This window comes from Eurypyga helias, unplaced genomic scaffold, assembly GCF_000690775.1.
Source record: "Eurypyga helias isolate BGI_N326 unplaced genomic scaffold, ASM69077v1 scaffold15655, whole genome shotgun sequence".
Classification (NCBI taxonomy): domain Eukaryota; kingdom Metazoa; phylum Chordata; class Aves; order Eurypygiformes; family Eurypygidae; genus Eurypyga; species Eurypyga helias.
In genome coordinates this window covers 16831-39074 of record NW_010249673.1, presented here as the reverse complement: position 1 = coordinate 39074, position 22244 = coordinate 16831, and the positions used below count along the sequence as shown (strand labels likewise).

The 22244-nt window shown below is 45.6% G+C and overlaps 1 protein-coding gene across 1 annotated transcript in view; it reads right to left on the bottom strand.

Annotated features, from left to right (window-relative positions):
* Window positions 1-267: 267 nt before the first annotated feature.
* Window positions 268-22244, bottom strand: part of LOC104505093 (unconventional myosin-Va-like) — a gene marked incomplete at its 3' end in the record, with an annotated part of 37341 nt that continues 15364 nt past the window's right edge. The window contains exons 5-8 of the mRNA XM_010151454.1: window positions 6493-6649; window positions 2752-2895; window positions 1607-1688; window positions 268-375 (exon numbers count right to left, since the gene is read on the bottom strand). Coding sequence (XP_010149756.1) covers window positions 268-375; window positions 1607-1688; window positions 2752-2895; window positions 6493-6649 — 491 coding nt within the window. The remainder of the gene's footprint in view (window positions 376-1606; window positions 1689-2751; window positions 2896-6492; window positions 6650-22244) is intronic.

The window sequence follows — 22244 nt, the reverse complement described above, 5'->3', positions numbered from 1 at the left end:
TGCTTCAAAGTGCTTTGTCAGAGACTTCCAACCCTGCCAAGGGAATCCATAATCTATGCTCATGTAACGCGGGCTCCTCCCACACTAGACTGCCATTCCACTGCAACTAAAATACCTTCCCAATGCAATAAAAGTATCTCAGACCCAAAGTTTATCAAACTCTCCTGCTTTTTAAACACAAGAGAGCATGAAGAAAATGTACACAAACAGCGTAGAAAACACCTGGCGGTATATCGGATTTGGAGTATGACCATGTTTTAAAATTACCTAGCAAAGTGCAGGCTTGCCTCGTGTTCACCATTTCCTTAGCATCATCGACACCATCGATCACAGGGCTTCCCCCTTGCTTCGTATAGTGAAAGTAGTTTGCATTCCCTGTAAAAGAAAAACCAGATCTGTCACGCGTGCTGATGCAGGAATTTACGGCACGTGTGTAACGATGAAATTGCTCCTGGCAGCATCCATGACTTGAAGCACGTCAGTACATTTTGCAGAGCTGACAGCAGCAGCACTTGGGAATTTTGTGGCAGATATTGCTAAGCTGTTACTGCATCAGGATATTTTACAAGTTCTATTTTACCCATTTTCTTCTCGTTTCCAATTTATGATCTGGTTTAGTCTTATGAGCATCTGGCTGAGCAGTCGTGGCTGGAGAAGTGATAGCTTCATTCCCAGTGGGCTTCACTGAGAGAGCAGTAGCCCTCCTGGGTACCGAGTGAATTCCTACGGTTCCAGTGGCCATGCTTCCAGCTGCACTAACAGACTCCTTTTCTTCTGCTCCGCTAAGATTTCAAGAACACTGAAAAAGGAGTCTGCTAAATGGCTTCTTTAGTTATAATTACATCAGTTCCTCTTTCCTGTGTCAGCAGATGTGAATCCTAAATGTGCCAGGATGGCACAGAAACGCTTTAAAACCAGAACAGTATTCCAGACATCAGCACTGGCAGGCTCTGCAGTTCTCCCACTCTGAAGTTAACTTTTAAAAACAGACCAGAAGCACTGAAATTTATACTGAATTTTCAAAATGATGAGGTGATTGCCCGTCCCAAGGTCACCATCATGCCTTTCTTTCACAAAGTACCAGTTTTATTAAATGAGAAACCTTTCCTTTATCAACATTCTGATTTGAAAAATGAAAAATTTCACTTATCAGTTTTGTGACCGCCAGAGATGGTTAAGTAACTGTTGGTTACAGCCCAAGTGGAAGTATGCAGATGCAAAATAAGCCTTTTGAGTGCTTATAACAGAAATAGTGCAATTCTCTAGTAGCTGGAGCCATGGAAAGAAGGTTTTTAAAGGACCAAGAAAAGAGAATTTCATCCTCACCACCGGAAAGCTACTTGGGAATCCAGGACACAGTAAGTCCTACTGATTACAGTGTCTTCTAGCATGCTGAATAAACAAATCTGTGACTTTCATTTTATGTAAAACCCACGAAGTCTGATATGTGTAATTTTTGCTATTTTCAATGTATTCTGTTATTTGGAGGTTTGAAAGTTTAGAATTTAAGAGGCAGCAATTCTTCCTTTGGTTCTGTGTCTCAAAAAGCTCAGAGATGCTGCTTTGTACCTACAATTGCACAACACAGTGAAAGTGAATTTCATACCTAATCGTAGAGTTTTAAACTCAGGTAATGCTGCAGAGGCACAAAGCTGGTAAAAGATGTGGTAATTTCTCTCCTCTTCTGCCTTTAAAAAGAAAGGAATTGATTATTTTTCACAACAAGTGCCAGAAACATCCACAGGTAGAAAAGAACTACTAGGCTTGCTGCCTTCTCTAGCATCACACATTAAGAGCACAGAAGCCACATGGAAAAAGGAAAGATAAATTGTCACCTATCGTTTCCGTCACGATTCATTTAATCCATGTTCAACAGCAAGAAGCATTTAAAAAAAAAAAGTATAATTTCACTTATGAGAACTGTGGATTACTATTAAATATAGATCAGGGTTCTATGGGTGGGTAGAAATGATCATATTTAAGAGCTTTTCATTTTCCAAAAATAACTAATACCATTCGCCTCAGCATTTGTAGTAAGCTGGTACAGGGAGTATCTTTCTTGCCAAGGCAAAGCTGGAATTTTAAAATGAAGGACAAACACAGCTCAGGAGGTTATGACTCATGACCAACACCATAATTCTGAACTAAATTTCATCACTTTAAAAAAAAAAATAAAAAACCAAACCCAAAGGGGGCTGGGGGGGGGGAAAGACTCTCTTCCAGCTAAACCACGTGCAAGAAGTCTCTCTTATTTCTGAGGTACACAACAGTTACGATGCAAATGACAACTATTTGATTCGTAACTTTGGGCAGCCAGACCTGGGTAATCCATTTGTACCGAGCTCTGGACCAAAAGGCAGGCAAAGACAGAGGGGAAGCGTGGGAGACAAAAAGGTGGTGGAGCAGTTCAGGTATGAAATACCAAAATGAGAAGTTCAAGAAAGGTGAAATTACACATTCTCATTTGCCTAAATAATGGCAGTTAAGACACACTCGCAATTATTGCGACAGCAGTGGGCTGTAACAAGAGCTTGCAAGCGACCCAAGGTGGCAGCTTTACCAACCACAACAGAGCTCTTCTTGAGCATCAGGGGTTTCCGCCCTGCGCTATAATACCACGGTAAGCACAACTCACACCTAGCAGTGCACTGGAGTACTTCGTCTTCGTGCACACGCAGCCTTCCCAAAATGCTCTGCACAAAGAGGAATAATTCAAGAACACGTACAAGACGACGAGTGCAGCAGTATTACCTGAAACACCACTCTGGATTTTTCCAAGAGGTAAGTTCTCATGTTAGCACCAATGATTCGATACCTCTTATCAAACCCAATTTCAATGTACTTCCCAAAGCGACTGCTGTTGTCGTTCCTCGTGGTTTTGGCATTTCCGATAGACTGAAAAAGGGGAATATTATAAAGGTTAAACAGCTTTATGAAATTATCAAATCATCTACGTGGCTCAAACACTCAACAACATTAATTATGTCCTGGTTTCAAAACAATCAAGAATTTAATAAAGAGCAATTGCTGCCTCATCAGAAAGTCACATCAAAATACGGTTATTTTGCTAATGCAGGATTGGGAGCTGATCCTCCTAGCAATGATGTCACTCCCACGTAGTCTAACGTTCCAGCTACAAATCCTTTATTGCTCTCTGAAGTCTTTTAAAAGGAATTCAAGAGTCCAACAGAACCCTCGCATACACCCAGATTTCTTTTAAGGACTTAGTAAAACTACAACAATTATTCCACCCTGTGTGTGTGTGTACAGCTGTACGTACAGGACTCGCAACCTCTCCAAGTCTACCTCTCGTAACCCCATTGTCCAGCAAACAGCCCCCGTGTTCCGTCGGCTTTTATTACGATCATTACTACTCTACCATCAACCACAGTTCCAAACTACTACTGCAAACGTATCATAAAATATTTACCCTCTGCCTAAATATAACCTAAAAACTGACCTGTGCAGACTTGTGTCACTTGCCTTCAACTGAGTCCGTCCCACTGCAGCTTGGTGACTGACTCGGAGAGTCTTCAGTGCTGCCCCACACGCCTGACTTTCTTAGGTTAATTCAGTACAGCTCATACACCGGAAAAAAATATTTAATGTGTTGCTTCTATAGTACATGGTCTTGGGATGCCCAGGGCAAATGGTGACTGTGGTTCCTAAATGCTCTTGGTGCCCCTTGGCCTTACCTCGCCAGCGTTCACCCCTCAACAGGTGAATGTATTGGAATTCAAGGCATGCAAATCACAACAGGTGGAATTCCAATGAAAAGGATTTTCTCTTCCCAATCAGACCATGTTTTAGACATCATACAGCAATTCACCTTCCAAAGAAATCCTAAAGATCTCTCAGTATCAAAGGGAATGGCGTTTGGAGTCACTCAGATAGAGCACGCTGCCTTTATCCTACGCCGCTGTCTGTGTGCTCTCAGGTACCTAACGCCAAGCGCACCGTAACCCAGGAGTTGTGTCTACGTCCTGGCTTCCGAGTTCACGGAGGAACTCTGGGATGCAAGCAAACTTGGGAAAGACAAACCAGAGCAAATAGGCGAGTATCAGTATTCCAAAGCCGCAGACAAAGGCGAGAGAGTGGCTAAGGGCTAGCCAGGTACAGCACAGGAAGCAGGGACTCAGCTTCCAGAAACCAATTATTGCTACTGTGACACATTTTGGTGGTGGTGGTAGCAATAAAATATTACATTATTTTCACAAACCAGTTATTACTTTCCAAGGTGTGTTACTTATAAAATCTGTTAAGAAAGTCTTTGGTATTACAAGATTGCTTACCAAGTGCATACTCAGCTGCACAACTTGCACAGTTACACAGGGTAACACAGAATGAGAGGCAGGGAATGATACAAAGATGAGTTTTTAAGACTTGACAGTTTCCACATTTGCAATAGGAAAACTGTACATAGTTACTGACTGCAAAACTCATTATTCAAACCGTTGCTAGTAATGTATGAGGTCACTTGATGTTACAGAGTATTTAGCAGGCAAAGATGATGTGAAATCCTGACAGTAATGATAGTAGCTCATGAAATGCTGATGTTTAGGTTATCCAAATAGAAATTAAAAGCCAAAATGACCTTCTGCTTCAAGATTTTACAATCAACTTAGCAAATGAGGAGTTTCTAGTCTCTAAAATTAATTACTCGTTTTCTTCCTAAGCTACATGGGTTAATTAGTATTTCTTCTGAATTATCAACCAAAGAGTTTGAAACATGAACTTTGCTATCCCAGAGTCTGTCTCAAGACCAGACTTCACAACACTCCTTCTAAAGCTTGTTTAAAATTCAGGTGTTTGAAGTTAAAAGGATAACTTTCATCCAATTATAACAATGTTCAAAGTAAGTGAAATTTGAGATATACCCAGGTTCATGAATTGTTGTCATCCCTAAAAAATAAAGCCCCACCATTGTTCTTACTGGATAAATGGAAAGTTTATTCCTCATCCTCAGTGTGAATCTGTGGAAATTAAATCGGACAACTCCTGGTGAGCTCATGGCCACTGACCAGGAGGTGGGGGCCAAGCAGTGGGAGAGAAGGATAGTTGGTTTAGGCCTTGAGACCAGACAAGAGACGTGGCGCAGGGAAACCCTTGGACAGTTTGTATTTCAGCAAACCAACAGCAAACTGCAGACCCACCCTGTGGGGTCTCACCGCCGCGGTCACTTGGCAGACGGGCGCTGAGGATGCGGCCGCCTGCCTGGCCAGGCACCACCTCCGTGACAGGCAGGGAAGGGCAGACCCTGGCCGTCAGCCACGCACCCATTCTCACCACAGCCAAGGTTGGCCCGACACTCAGGGCAAACCTTGGAGCAGCAGAAGGAGCGCTCTGGGATTAGACGGCTGCCAGGGCCCGGGATGCTCCCACTGAGGCAGGTGCAGCCAAAGACCAGCTCAGCTCCCTGGCAACCCCCAGCAGCTCAACACGGGGAATCCCACAACAGCAGACCCCACTGCTCATCATGGCACAGCTTGTTTCATCCCACAAAACAGTTTGAAAACACCACACAGCACCACAAACCAGGCACAATTACCTTGTGACAGCACACACACAACTGCCATGGGGCAGCTATAGTTTGAGTATCATGAACTTCTCTCAAGGAATTCCCCAAGACTGTTTCTCTCTGGTGAATCATTTCTTAACACAGTTCCTTAACTTCAGCTACAACTTGAATCTACGCAAAGGCAAAGGCACAAAAAACAATTCAGACGAGCCTAAGAAACGTTTTCTGCATGGCCGCGACATCAGAATTACAGCATCTCCTGAGCTTCCTGGAGAACAGAGGTCCTGAAGCAGGAGGGATCTGCACATGTTATCTCCCGGCCTGTTGCCAGCACCGACGCTCCCAAGCTTTGGGACTTGCCTACAGTTAGTTACACGAATTTCCAGTATAGAAACATTCGTCTGAGCTAATTATGGCAAGATTACGTCTTCTGTCGTTTTTCCCCTCTGAAAGAAACCGTGTGCGGTTCATGTAGCTTTGCCTTCACTGTCTGCCTTCCCCAATCCCATTTCCTAAAATTGAACATCGGCTTTATTCAACCTCATAGTGCACCTGCCCCGGTCTGTGCTGTACATGTTTGGTGGGTAAGACCAGAAGTTTTAATCCTCTTTGGAATTTGACACACAAAAGCACTCTTCTGCTCTTGCATTTGGCCTGTGGTCTGGGAAAAACCAGTGGTACAAAGCTGGACAGATTTAAAACAGTATTCATACAGAAAATGCGTTGTTATGTGAAATGCACTAACAACACTGAAACGTTACCTTCCAATTCTCAATCTTTCATAAATACTGCACAAAATGATGCCTAAAGCACCTCCTGGTAAATGGATTAAAAAGAAAATTGTAAAATATATTTATTCTAGGCTCTTTGATCCTTAAAACCAGTATGGATCGCTCTCTCCACTGAATGTTTTTGTTAACCCCAGCATAGTAAGTGCAGCTGGAAGGTGGGGGTTAGTGCAGCAGCTCTCTTACCTCCATGATGGGGTTGGAGGCCAAGACTTTCTCCTCAACGTTGGCTTCACTGGCAGACCCACTGACCGTGGCAAAGTACCGCATGGCATACTTAGCAGAGACGGTCTTTCCCGCTCCAGACTCCCCACTGACAATGATCGACTGATTTCGCTCATCTCTGAAACACAAAGACGTGTTAATTACCAGCCATTCTCCCAAGGGCACTTATTTTGTCTCCCCAACTTGGCAACCACCCCCCCCTGCCTAAATGTCAGCAACACTGCAACGGTGTCGAGGCACGTGGCAGAAACCAGGCCGGTAGCGACCGAGCAGCCGGCTCCCAGAAAACACAAGCAACAACACCCTGAGTTCTTTCTCAGGTATAAATAACACTTCGGGAGTTATTTTTAGCTAAATCATTAGCCACCAACCTTTGACCTGACCTTTTGAGCATTTGTCACCGGTCAGAAAAGATAATCTCCACTTGCCACTAAACCAATTTTCTCTCATGTCAAATAGGACTCTACCCATAAATCCCAACTGCATGAAAATAAACACACTACAAAACAACAAGGATAGAAATTAGCATGCATGTTGCCTGAATCTTTTCAAATAAAGGCTGTACATGTTTTATACAGTGTTTTTTATTTCCAAAGCAAAAGAAGTTAAAATGAATGGCATTTCAAAACACTCCTATGAGCTGGGTGAGGTTAACTTTATCTCCCACACTGGAAAGTAAAGAAGGAATACAATTTTACCCCAGAGATTTTCAGAGCTGGAACTGGAACACAGAAAGTCTGACCAAGCTGCCGACCAGGCTGCACTTACAGCACAGGAACTGTGACTGAGATTTCGGGCACACGCGTGTTCAGGCAGCACGTACACCATCTGCACGGCCTCCAAACGCCTGCCGAGGCCACCAGTAAATGCAGTCTGTGCAGGGGAGGCAAAGAAATGCGCGTGGAGAAACTGTTTGTGGTTTCTGTAGACTAAAGGTACTCCACGAGATCTGGGGTTCTCTTTCTGAGATGGCCAAAAAAAGGCTGCTGATGAAATTAAGCAGCTCAGTGACAGCTCACGGTGTTACTCTCAAGATGTTACCCATCTTCAGAAACATCCCCCGGCCCCCATAGAAGAGCGCGACTCCAATACCTACTGCGTGCTGCCCGAAGACGGAGGCTAAAGGAGCCAGTGGCTACGGCACGTGTCTCCAGCAGAGCCCAGGTGGCGTTCGTTCAACCCACTTGAAGGCATCGGCTGAAGCAGGTTTTTCCATATTTTGGTGAAAGGAAATGACTTTAAATGGCTGGGTGCTGCTTTAAATTTAACAGGAAAGCGTTAAGACGACGAAAGCAATTTTATGTTCTCGACTTCTGTATTACACGCACCACGTGATAGGTGCGAAGGACGACAGCACAGCTCACGCCCCCACAAGCACCACGCTCTCGGGCTCGGCGGGGGAGCCGTGGGAAAGCACAACCATTCGGCTCAACTCCAGGCTGCGGGCAGTCCAGGCCACGCAGAGTGAACGGCCGGAGTTGCCAGCCTTGGCCTTGGGAAAACGAACCCATCCGCCTCTGGGACCCTCCCCCTTCTCTTGCTTCTTCCCCGGTCCCCGAGTCCGCTGGCAGCGGGCAGGCACGCACGAGGGACAGCCTGCTCGCCGGGAGGCGGCACGAGGCGTACGGGTGCCCACGTTCAAGAAGAGCAGCCGAAGGACAGGAGACAAGTCCAGCCAAAGACCTAATGGGACAACCAGTAACAGCTGTCATCCCACGCAGACAGTTCCTGCAGTGGGTAAAAAATGGAGAACAGCTTCTTCACAGGGCTGGCTGTGCTCTTTCTTTTACTCCCCCACCGCTCCTTCACACAGAAAAAGAACCGACCGCACCATTGTATGAAACTTCTGGTCTGATTTCAGGAGCTGCCTGACCCAGGAGACGGGCAACGACATAACAAGCTTCTCATTTGTACATCAACAGCTCTGTTTCATGTATTAAATATCATTAAACACACAAAGAGTCACGAAGCTCAAGTCCTGTGAAACCTATCCTCTGATGATTAAGCCTATTTTTGGCCTAGTGCCCGAAGCGCGGAAGGCTCGCGGAAAACAAAGTAACGCAACCTCAGTACTAGACTTCTGACAAAACGGCCAACAGAGACAGCGTGGGCAGGAGAGTAGTGGCGAAATGAAGGTGTCTCACCCTAGCTGCCACAGCCCTGAAGGATGTGTGTGTGAGCGTGGAAAGCCCACGCCGGTTCCGCAGTCCCCAGTCCTGCCTGGGGAGCTCAGTGTAGGAAACACTGAGGGCACTGCAGGGAGGGAGCTCCATGTTTTCAAAGGAATAATGAAATAATGAGGTTGAAATGATTTCTCTTTAGGAGTACTGTTGTTAATTACCCGAGAGTTTCCTTCCCCCATGTCCTAAGACACAAAGACGTACCCTTCTCCTTCGCGCTCATGCATGTGCTCAGGGATAAGGGATGCACTGTGACATTACAGTGTAAGTACATCGACGCCAGAGACGATACGGCCGGCTCCGCGCGAGCCGCGAAGGCTGCTGCCTTCGGGCATCTGTGTCTGCACAGCTACAGCAATCAGGAGGAACAAAGGGCTCGCTCACCGTCTGAGCGGGCCCCCCGTGTCGCCCTGCCCGCCCTCCATCCGCGCTCAGAGCCGCTCTTGTCTGCGGAAGTACATTAGTCCATTGTTTCGCTTTAACACACTGGAGTGACCGTCCTCCAGCGTATTATTCTTTCTGCTTTTTGGCAGAGAGAAAGGAAAACACAACCAGACGGCCAAGATGCCACTCGACACTGGGAGAAAGGACAGCGTGACACAACACCCCGCGGGCCACAGCAGCGGGGGATGAGCTACGGCCACAACCTGGCGGAGACCTGGCGTACGGACGTCCTACCACAGCCAGCAAGATGCTTCGTCGTTCAAGAAGGAGGGTGGGGTAGTCCTGCCAGGCAGCTCTCCCATGTCATTAAACTTCGAAGAAACAGAAGTGCCACATTGAAAAGAAAATAACAAGGAAAAGAGAATCAACATACCTTGGAGAGCACATGAAATGTGGTGAGAATTATTTTTAATGGCTTGGTATTAGCAATGGACAGTCTAAAATACAACCTCTGCTTATGCCAAATGACATTTTCATTGTCAGGCTGCATTAAAAAAAAAAGAAAGAAAGAAAAACCACAACCAAACAGAAAACACCAAAACAAAACAAAGGAAAACATCCCCAGAAAACACAAGCAACAATACCCTGAGTTCTTTCTCAGGTATAAATAACACTTCGGGAGTTATTTTTAGCTAAATCATTAGCCACCAACCTTTGACCTGACCTTTTGAGCACTTGTCACCAGTCAGAAAATAGCTATAATTAAACCTTCCAGCCAATGGAACCAGTAAGTAGGGCAACAGCGTTACGTGTGACACCGACCCGATGCTCCAATCCATTACCTATGCAATACTACTTCACCTTCTTCTTGGGGGTGTTGGTTGACGGCCATTTGAACATGAGCCAGCAGTGTGCCCAGGTGGCCAAGAAGGCCAACAGCATCTTGGCTTGTATCAAAAACAGCGTGGCCAGCAGGTCCAGGGATGTGATTCTCCCCCTGTACTCGGCACTGGTGAGGCCGCACCTCGAGTACTGTGTTCAGTTTTGGGCCCCTCACTACAAGAAAGACATTGAGGTCCTGGAGCGTGTCCAGAGAAGGGCCACAAAACTGGTGAAGGGTCTGGCGGATATGTCTTATGAGGAGCGACTGAGGGAACTGGGCTTGTTTAGCCTTGAGAAGAGGAGGCTGAGAGGAGACCTGATCACTGCCTACAACTACCTGAAAGGAGGTTGTGGAGAAGTGGGTGTTGGTCTCTTCTCCCTAATGACAGATGATCAGACGAGGGGGAATGGTCTCAAGCTGCGCCAGGGGAGGTTTAGATTGGTTGTAAGGAAGAAGTTCTTCACCGAAAGGGTTATCACACACTGGAAGAGGCTGCCCAGGGATGTGGTGGATTCACCATCCCTGGATGTGTTTAAGAGACGGGTGGATGAGGTGCTGAGAGATATGGTTTAGTGGCGGACAGATACGGTTGGACTGGATGATCTCTAAGGTCTTTTCCAACCTAGTGATTCTATGATTCTATGTGAAATGACAGGCTGAGATCGCTCGCAATAGCAGGGGACCCGATTCCAAAATCTTCCATATCTATTCTCTCAGGCCTCTACTTTTAAGAGTCACGAGGGTAACAGCTAATTCTGGCCAAATAAAAGAACAGTAACACACTATGGAATAAATAACTGATGATTTAAAATAGTGTTATCTATCAATAAAATAATGCTGATGTTTAATTTTGAAAGGTCTTCTTCAGATGCCATATCCAAGCCACACGCAACTCCACTCCTTATGACAAGTAATGGCCACGGAATGAGCAATAAATGTCACTAATTTTTCATGTCATCACTCTGGTAAAGGACAGAAACAGATTTGGGTGTAGGCTGGTAAATTTTAAAGGCAATTTTCCTTTGCCTACAAAATGCTGCCAACGGGCAATATGTTGACGAGGAAATTTGCTGTCAGTGTGCCAAAACAGAATAGATGGAGACTCACCTACCCCCTGGAAGCTTGAGATTACAACCTACATTCCAGCAGACCTTTTATGCCTTGAAAAATCACTGCAAAATTCAACACTGAAGATTGCTGAACCTCCTTTGAGCAGAAGCTATGGGGAACAAAGAGTGCTACAAACTGACCTGAGACACCCTGCGTGAAGAAAAGGGTTCTGCAGAATATGAATGAAACTGCAGCGCAAAAGGAACCAGAAAGTGGTTTTAAAAAATAACTTGTTTTCAAGACGTGAAAAAACCCCTTGGTTGAGGATGTGCTTGTATCTTAAGGCAGTACTTTAAACAGCATTGACTACTACTAACTTTAAATCCTGTATTTGACAGAAATCCAAGGGAGATGCTTTCTGAAGGGCTCGGAATGGAGGAAACGCTACTCCCATGAGGCCACAGCTACCAGCTTCAGTGGAAGGAAGAGGAAGACTGTCACTGGGCACCTTCAATGTGTGCAGAGTGCTGCAGCAACACTCACTAATCACTGGCAGCTGTCAGTATCTAAGGCAGCTTTTAATGACTTCAGTTGATCAGTAGAAAAATAGAGGCAAAAAAGACAAAAAAGTGCAAGAAACTAAACATTAAAGCTACTAACACTGAGGGCAGAGTTGCCAATTTTCAAACAATTTTCATTCCTTAAGACCACTACACTCCCTGAAGCTGGTTCCCACAAAACCTGAAACCGCTTACTGCATCACCGCCGTTATTTCCATAGCAAACTGTCCGAAGAGATCAGGATAATCAAGGCATACAGACTGAAAATCCCTGCAGATATCTTTGTTTACCTTCTTCCTGTGTACCAACAGAAAGTCCCTCTCTGAAGCAGGACCACTAAAACAGTTAAAACCCTACCCATCAATAAGCATTTCAGAGGGGATTAAAGCAGCCCAGAGCTATTCCATTGAATCATCAAAGCACAACATTGTTTTTGTGTTTTTTTGCTTCCTATGACCGATGCATCGGAGGCATCACTTGATTGAGTCTTTCAGACTCATGACTCCACAGCAAATAATGTCCAATAGAGGTACAGAAGCACACACACCACAAAAACATCAGCCTGGGAACAAAAGGAATATAGAATTATTGACATCAACCTCAACATTCATATCAACCCATCCACACCCGAGTCGCCAGCACCTCAGCCTGGTAAGTGTGTATCATTAACAGCCGATGTTAAAAGATTCTGATGTGGATTTTGAAATGCTTGCCTGCAATGAGCTACTTCAAAGTTGAGCTGTCTCAGTGCCATAGAACGTAGATGAGCTTGGCAGAAAAGATCAGAGCGAGATATCCTTAATAGGAAATGAAGAGACCAAATAACAGGGCAATTTGATGAGAAGAACATTAGCACTTAACTGTGCCTTTGATCCTAAATCACCTACGTTTGTTAACCTTGAGGACACTGCCAGGGAGCTGACGTTTTTAAGGAAGCTCCTCATCGGGGTGGTTTGAAGGCCACACTCTACCTTCAGGACATCTTCTCCCCTCACGGCTCCAGCGCTGAGAGGTTTAACTAAATCTACTGCCTTGGGTTTTTTTTGGTGGAGTTGCTACTGGTTCCTTCTTTTCTTTTGGAATAACAGGTTTAAGTTATGGCTAAGGGCACCAACCCCGTGTCATATGACAGTTTCATTTTTAATTTAAATCAAAACAGCAGAAATTGTTGCTAAAGACCTGAACCTGCGATCTTCAGGCATTACTTCGATGCAAGACAAAGAACACTAAATCACTTTTATTAACCTAGCAGTGACAGCCTGGTCTGCTTGATCTCGGTGCTGTTCCTCTGCTGCGCTTCGGTGGGGAGAAGGCAAATGCTAAGTCTGAAACTGCTTTACAGTTTCCAACCAGTGGATTTTGAATAATCAAAGAACCCGACGCAAAGTCACAGGGAAGCAACCTCTGACTGAATTACGGCAGCAGGAAAACCAACCCAAGGAATAACTGAAAAACTAATGACACTGCTGAAAGGTCAGCGAGGATTCATCCTGAAATGCTGGCATACTTGAGACCTGCTGTACTTCCACCAACTACCGCTACCCTGACAGCCACAGGATTCACCAGGGGCCAACGCAAACCTGGTTTAGTTTTACACCCTACACCATCAAGCAGATTCCCAAACTGTGCAAGGATACACGGACATACATGCAGCTGACATGACTAAGCATCTCCAGCAATGCAAATATAACTCTGACCTAAACAAGCATCCTATTTTTTTGCAACCAATCTCTCAACATCCCTGCTGCATATCCGTGACGGTGTATGACCGAAATAACCTGCAGTATCCACGGTCAGAGCATTCACACATCTTTCTATCTGGGAGCATGACTAAACAAAACTCTTTAATAAAGACCGGTTTTCCTCACCACGAGGCAGCTGTAACAAAAACAGCAGCCCAGGAAATCATACCCAATAACTTCCTCCTTGATAAGGTAAATTAGAAGAAGTTTACATGGTGCACTGAAAATACAAGCAGTGTGGAAGTGCTAAATACTACGCTAACTGCTGTATCGATGTTCCCCAATAACTTACAAGTTTTGATGCTACAGAAAAGAGAAACCCATCTAACGCTCCATCCGTTCCAAACAGCTTACTCCACCTTGGAATAACTACCCACAGAAAAGATTTTTAACTCCTTTCTTGTGAAATCCATCAGGAATCAATATAAAGTTAAGGTTTTTCTGTAGTATCGAACGTTTTGTGAGCTTCACAGAAAGCAGCTTGATTAACTCCCTAAGAAATTTAGGAAGGAACTTTCCAGGTGCAGGCGGCCAGCCTGAGGAGGCTAAAGGGACACTGTCTCCAGGGAACTGGACATCTGCTAACATAGAAGAGAGGATGCAGAGTGGACAAATGCAGGGAAAATAAAGCAACAAAAGGGCAAACCCATGTGTAAGATGAAATGGGAAGGTTTCGCACACCTCATCAGAAGGCTCGCTAAATAGGTCTGACTTCAATAAATGTTGAAATTTCCTAAAAATACCAGCAATTCCAAACTTGAAACCAAAATACACTTTTTTTTTTCCCAGAACACACTTTTTTCAGCAAAAAATGTGGTTTGGAAGAGACACACGGACTTTTTCCTCAGCAGCCTGCGCTCTCCCCAACACCCCTCTTTCCCAGTCCTCGTCGGGGTAGGTCCCAGGCTCCCTCTTCGGGCAATGGTGCTCCGCTTTCATGTGACGCTGCCATTGTTTCACTTACTTGCTTTTCTCAAAGCCCAGAACTGCTTTGGACACTTGCTGTGACATGAAAGGCGGCTGCAAAGCCCACCGGCCCTGGCAGGTTTCGCACCAGCCAGCGCGATGCGTGTCGGGCGGCCACGAACAAGGCTGAGCACGTTCAGCAGCGCTTGTTGGGGGCAAAGGCCTTTGAAATTCAGCCCAGGGCGTGCAGCGTCTGTTGGGAGCCATTAGAAAAACCGGCAACTCTACGAACCCAGGACCTGCTTTTCAAGTAGAAGTCATTTAACTGTTCAATACACAAATAAGAATTAATTCCGCAGTTCTCTAAGAGCGACTGAGGACAGCAGTGGTCAGGTCCGGGCAGCCCTGCTCTCTATCGAGGGCAGGAGGCAGCATCTTGCCCTTTGTCAACCTCCTGAACAAATTATTTTAATCACAAAGCGCTTTGCAGCCCTAAATAAGTTCTGTTATCCCCCTTTTCTGGATTTGGCTCCGGGATATGGGAAAGCACCCCCGTTTTCCCCTTCCTTTCCAACTGCTTCCCACAGCCCACAGAACACAAGCGCATCCTTCCACTCTCTTTATGTAGCCACCGAGTCCTGTGCCCTGGGAGGTCGCCTTCCTCTGGAGAAGCGTCCCTTGCGACCAAGCGGCCCCGATAAATGCCACCCCAGCATCCTGCCTTCCCCTGAAGCACAGGAAATCCCTCTCCCTCATTTCTGAAGCTTCGTCCATGCAGTGCTCCTTTGCACAGCAGGCACACCCCTCCCGCCCCACAGAGTCATGTCATCCCGGCGTTCCCAGTGCCGAAGCCTCCAAATCCACTTGCATCGGCGCATCCCAAAAGGTGCGGCCTGACACAGATAATTATTTTTTCCACCCTCGAAGGGCAGTTGCGTGGATTAACACAGTAACTTCTGTAAAACGCCCAGAATGTGCAAAGTGCTACGCGAGCGCTACGGATTACTGTAAGCGCTCTGCACCCTTCTGTGGTGATGCGATGGGGGGTGAGGACAGAAAAAGTGAGCTCCCAGGGGCTATGCCCCAGGAGCAAGCGTCGTCTCCTGCGCTCAACAACAGCCCCATTTTTGGTCCGTTCCCCCTGCGTGCCCCGTGCCCATCGGTTTGAGCAGCTGGATCCAACGGGCTCTGACCTGACAGGTTCCCATCTCCACCGACGCCACGCTCGGAGACACATTCGGCTGCACCTGAGTCACCATGATTGCTCCCGACCAAGCAGCAAATTAACTCTCTGTAAGCACATTCATTTTTAATAAGCATGAAACATCAGTCCAACAAACCACCTTTAACCGTATTTCTAAACAGATTTCCATTTAACTGGTTCTTTTAAGCCTAACCGCATTTCTCACCGACACCTTCTTCAGCCGCTGGAGAAAAGAGGACGTTCTGAGCACAGGACCATGGGCTGGATGCTCAGTGCCCAGGACCAACTCTGAGCTGATCCAGCTGATCCACGGCCACAGCACACCATCTCTGCCTTAACTTGCCTTCTGTACCAGCAGAGATCGATATACCAGTATTGGAGGAGACAGACTTTGGTAAATGCTTGTGAAGTGCCCAAAAAACACGAAGCCTCCCATGAAAGCCGACGTTATTACGCAACACACGCTACCTGGCACAGAGAATCCTTAATGATGCAGGAAATGAAGGCATGCAAAATACAGCATGTTAATTTTGGTATACTGACATCAAGTCAGCTTTGGGAGAATGTTCCCAGGAAACCCACTTAACTGCTGCACTATTGATTACGTACTCTTTTTCATGTGTTTTATTGTCAAGCTGGTGTCATCAGACACTGGATCAGGAGTTTCCATTCAGGGGCTCTACGACCTGCTTTTGCTGCCTTGCTGAACTCACTAAAGTTGCTCTCCCACTCCCCATGTCAGCTTTGTCATGGTTTAACCCCAGCCAGCAGCTAAGCCCCACACAGCCACTCGCTCACTTCCCCCAAGCAGGATGAGGGAAGGAGAATCAGAAGGGTAAGGCTGAGAAAGCTTGTGGGTTGAGGTGAAGGCAGTTCAAAAGGTAAAGCAAAAGCTGCACATTCCCCACTCCCCATAGGCAAGCAGGGCTCCATCACACATAAAGGTTACTTGGGAAGACAAATGCCGTCACTCCCAACATCGCCCTCTTCCTCCTCCTTCCCCCAGCATTATATGCTGAACATGATGCCATATGGTCTGGAATATCCCTTTGGTCAGTTGGGGTCAGCCGTCCTGGCTGTGTCCCCTCCAAACTCCTTGTGCACCCCAGGCCCACTCACTGCTGGGGTGAGGAGCAGCAAAGGCCTTGACTCATTGTCAGCACTGCTCAGCAGTAATGAAAACATCCCTGTGTTAGCAACACTGTTTCCAGCACAAATCCAAACCACAGCCCCAGACCAGCTACTGTGGAGAAAATGAACTCCACCCCAGCCCCAACCAGCACAAACTTATAAAATGGAAATAATGATACTGATCTCTTCTGCAGAGGACTTCGAGATCTGCTCTGCAGAGTGCCAAATGAAGGTGAAATATTACTATTATATGTAACCTGAATTCTCCTGAGTCTCTTCCAGCTGCAAACTCAGTCACTCTGAAACACCTCAAATTCTTAAGCATCTTTTGTTCCTCTACAACAACAGCTTGGTGAAAATGTTCTGCAATACTCTCAAAACCAGCAGATGCACTTTTTTAAAAAATTAACAAACGGCACCATTTGCCATTTTAATTGCATCCAGGAAACACAGCTCTTGACTGTAAAAATGGCAGAAGGTGAAAAGATAATGAATTGATGGTAACACCTCTCACCACATACAAATGAAGAAAACAGAGGTCAGTGCATGCTGCAAAATCATGACAGATTGCACTCCAGAGGAGCACAAAGATGAGCCAGCACTATGCAACTGATTTATCCAGGGATTAGTCAGAGGTCACTCCTGCAAAGGTTTAGGAAAGCTCAGTGCTTAGCTACCAGCAGGGCACCTCACATGAACTCTGCTTCCAGCTACAACCATACTTAACCCTTTCGTTGCCTAAAATAATCACTGCTCAGACAAGCAGGTCCCCGACGCTAGGTCAAGCTGAATACCTCATCTGCTGTCTTCTACCTGCAACATCACAAAACGTCAGACCCGAAGCAGAGGAGGCTATTCCAGTCATCTGTTCTCACCAGAGAGAACAATTTCCCTTTTCATTCTAATTTGAATGGCAGAGCCCCAAAAGTACCACCTCTTTTCAAGGTATTTCATTTAAGAAGTCGTACGCCAGCGCTGTAAGCGAAAGGCAGCCCTTGTATGTTCAGGGCCCACCACCGCAGGCTCTCGTTCCACAACCGGATGCAGATCCGTGACGGTTGGCAATTGCCCTCTCTCAACTACTGCCAGGGGAGAATAGGGTACCCATTGATCCGAGACTGGGAAACAAAGCAGCACCTGATCAAACATGCAATTTTCTACGAGGACATCATCTTGGGACACCTGGGGTACTGGAGGCTGTCAGTCAAGGTGCTTTCAAAACACCTACTCAACAGCTCACCAAGCTCCTTTTGAACAGAGAGCGTTAGACAAAAACATGCCTGTAGCTGAGAGCCATCAGACACATGCTGGAAACCTGACAAAACAGAGAGACAGCCTGCTTATTAAAGGTAATTTAAAGAAAGAGATACACACTAACACTGAATAAATCCTTATACCTTGTCCAAACAGAAAAAGCAAAACGCTAGAGCCTGGCACTTTAAACACTGCTGCTTTCCATCCCAGTAATCACTGAGTTTTACTGGATCTCATCAGCATGTAATTCTGTTTGCAGACGTTGCAGTCAACTCGCACTTCACTAGACAACTTTACCAACTAATCACAGGGAAACCTCCAAGTTAATTTATTAAATTGAAAAGCAGTGAACTCTGCTGAATCTGTCATCAGCCACAAGGAGAATGGAACAAACCAAACCAACAAAGCGCTGATGAAAACCCCGTTATCCTAATTACTGCAATACACCCTTACTAGGCCGGCAAAGGGATCCTGTGTTTTCCCTAATGGTGTTAGGAAACAGATAACCTTAAGTCTCACACATCAATGCAATTCTTAACAGTTTCCAGAGTACAATCATCAACACCTCTTATTGCAAACCCTACAGCTAAAACCAGAGGCTTCTACTGAGTATTACAAAGAAAATGAGCTTCACTTGCTGATGGTTGGTTCCTACTGCAGTTGTAATGCTTTCAAAGGAAAAAAGAAACCCAAATACGTGCCAACTGATGCATTGCCTCGATTTTCATAGTTACCTCAGAGGAGTAACGGTGAAGACTGAACTTTTTTGGCTATTAATTTGGAAATGCTAACTTAAAACAGTGGCACGCATTGGAGTTCAAAGGGTTCACCACATGCAAACATCCACACGCTGACACCGCGGTTTATACCCGAGACAAAAACAAGTTCTTCAATAATGACTGACTTCCTTTTACATCGCTCGTCTGCCTTACATGTTCACAGGGTGGTAGGGGTTGGAAGGGACCTCTAGAGATCATAGAATCATAGAATAGTTTGGGTTGGAAGGGACCTTAAAGACCATCTACTTCCAACGCCCCTGCCATGGGCAGGGACACCTTCCACTAAACCAGGTTGCTCCAAGCCTCATCCAGCCTGGCCTTGAACACTTCCAGGGATGGGGCATCCACAGCTTCTCTGGGCAACCTGTCCCAGTGCCTCACCACCCTCTCCCAGAAGAATTTCTTCCTGATACCTAATGTAAACCTCCCCACTTTCAATTTAAACCTGTTGCCCCTTGTCCTGTCACTACAGGCCCTTGTAAAAAGTCCCCCCCAGCTTCCTTGTAGCCCCTTCAGGTACTGGAAGATCATCTAGTCGAAGCCCCGTCACAGCAGGATCACCTAGAGTAGGGCACACATGAACAAGTCCACATGGCTTTTGAAGGTTTTCCCGAACCTGTATAAGTTTGCTCAAATGAAGCAAGCTATGCTGCCTGTCTGTGAGAAGAGAGACCTCCGAGTGCAGGTCCCAGCTCTTTTTGAGAGCACAGTGTGTTGCAGCTGCTCCTACAGAACCACAGCAGCCCCAAACCGCTCTGTACGAGAGCCCTGAGGCGGGGGGACCCTGTGGACGGGTCCCCATCCTGCTCCCTCCTGCCGGGACATGCTCACAGTGGATCTTCTGCTGGGATGGAGGAATAGATCTGCTCTGGAGCCTTTACACCTTGTGGTCTGGAGGATCATACAACCCACAGCAACAGAGTTATTGCTAACTGTGAGGCCTGCATAGCCCCAACACAATTTAAATGCACTGGTAAAACTAGTTCACTGCTTATTTTGGGGACAGCAGAGGAAAGGTGTTGGAAATGAAGCTGTCAGTCTGTGCAGAGGAGCAGGAGGAGATGGAGAGAGAAAAGGAAAAATGCAGAGATACGCAGATGAAAAGGACAGAGTGGGGTAAAAAAAGAAAATAAATAATAATCCAACATGAGATTAGTCTTGAAAGAGCTGGGCACATTTTCCTGTGCTGAAAAAGACAACCAGCTCCTGAGCAAACAGTAGTCACTTATTTGATTGTCAGCTAGGGGTAAAGACGAGCCCTACTCCTTTTCACCAACCTTCCACTGGAAACCGGTGACAGAACTGCCATTGAAAGAGGAAATAATGGATGCCCCAACAGGCACACCACAGCCATGCTCACCACACCATCTGGCTCAATCTGTGCAGAAAATTTTACATGTGAAGGTACCTTTATGTGCTGTTTTAGACTCCCATTAACCCCAAGCAGTTGCCAAGTACCACTTTCTGTGCTCCATCCCTATCATTCCAGCAATCAACATCTTGGCACTGTATTTTTTCTGAAGATTCAGTGTACAATCACTAGCTTTCCTGACTGCTGTCATGGAGCATTTTCTATGGCTGAAGACCACAGAGATCATTTAATTACAACCATGCACACGGAAAGAGATTTTTGGCCACAGCAGATGGAGTAACGAAGCTGGCAAGAACAAATTCTAAATCATAAAATTATAAACTAACAAGAAGACTTAAGGAGTAAATATTTAGAAGAGCTCACTGAAGCCTTATGGATAGGAGCATCATGATCAATTATTCCAGTGATCGTTTAAACATGGAGTTAGGAAAGATTAGAAACAACAGAAAAATAAAATAAATCCCACCAATTACATGCATAAATGCAGATGAATGCCATACAAGTAGCTACCACATGAATATTCAATGTAATTATTAAAATGTTAATGAAACAGTCACAGGAAATCTGATTTTTCTTTTTAAATAATCAGCTGCAGAAGTCTGCACATTTTTTTTCTTTAACTTCATAATTTAGGAGTAAATGGTGATTTGTGCAGTGTCAAGGATCTCTGAAGTTAAAGGGCAGGACAACTGATTAGGAATTGGAAACAGCATTAGAGAACGACATCCAGTGAGCAAACCCAGTGTGTCCAAACGACAGAGAAGGTTCTTACAGACAAACAAGCAAAAAATAAATAAACAAAGAGAAAAGGAAACAAACACTGGGAATCTAAATAAACCATTAAATTGTTATTTCAGTGTCTAGGCATTTTTTGTTGTGTGCTCAGATTTCATTTTGCACCCATGAAAGTACTCAGTTATTCATAAAAGCATAATAACTTGTTTATAACATGTCGTAGACATACAAAGGAATTCATTCATTAATGCAAAGGGATTATTTAAGATCATTTCCATGCTTGTATCATTTCTCATCATTTGTTTCAAAAAGGAACTTCTACCGCATCTCGTTTGTTCTTATGCAGGAGAGCAGAGCTGCTGGAGGGCAGAGCGAGAGCTGAAGAGCAGGCGATCAACACAAAAAAGAGAAACCACAGCAGAAGCTCTAGCCAAAATCTCAGCCCTCTGAGTCTTCCTCTGAGGGCAGAGGGTGCAGGCAGCGGCAGACAGACATCTCCACTGCACAGGAGCGCTGCCAACAAGCACGCAGAATGCAGCCAAGCCGGCAATTTGAAATTCCAACACAGGCAAGAGGTAAACCCGCTCTGGACGGTGGCTGGGGACAGCCAGTGGGGAGACCCCGCCTCCAACCTCTTAGTTCCACTGGTTAATAATAACAACCAAGATTCTGGGAATTTGGATTACATCCATCACTGGCATATAACTGCAGGTCGCCGTACCGTGCCTCAGACGCAAAATAAGGCTAATACATTCTTATTTTGTAGAGCTTTCAGGGACTTAAGCAGCAAGCCAGTTTAAAACAGAAGTGATGTAGGTCTGTAACACACCAGTGATCCGGACTGGAAGAGCCACAGCGCAGATGTGACTCACAACACACAGTTTTGCCTTTATATTCCCCCACCAGATTACATGATTGTTTTCTTAGCAGGAAGGAAGTAAGGCCATTCAACCTCAGCCAGTCAACAGTGCAGATGTAGGGTATTTTTGAAACACTGGCTATTTCGAAACGACCCTCAGTCATGAAATGTTGCGCTGTACCGCACCGGTTTCTTCTGAAATTAGATCTGTTAGGTGGGTATCGTGAATCACCACATTCACGTATGCAGCTGACTAACTTCACAGGATACACAGCATTTTATTCATAGCTCTCCTATGGACTCTTAAATGAACAGATCGCTAACTTCAAAGATGAACATTTTACCATTTTCAACCCATTTTCCCCTTGCCTCCCCCTTCTGCAGTACGGGTTGAGGGCACTGCAATTAATCCAGGGATCTGCCACTGGTTTACTTGATCAATTAGACCGTGGGCTGTAGTGCCAACAAGGAAGACTGTATCAACAGCTTGCAGCTAACCAGCGAGGATAACAGGGACCAGCTTGTTAACCAAAGACCACACAGTAGCCCAGAAGACCTTTACCCTAGAAACAAACTCTTTCAGACGCTCCTCAAATCGGCAGGCTCTAGGTGTGAAGGGGGAGAAGGTTCTAATAACCGCTCTCCGTGGGTGATGAGTTCATTTTCACACAACA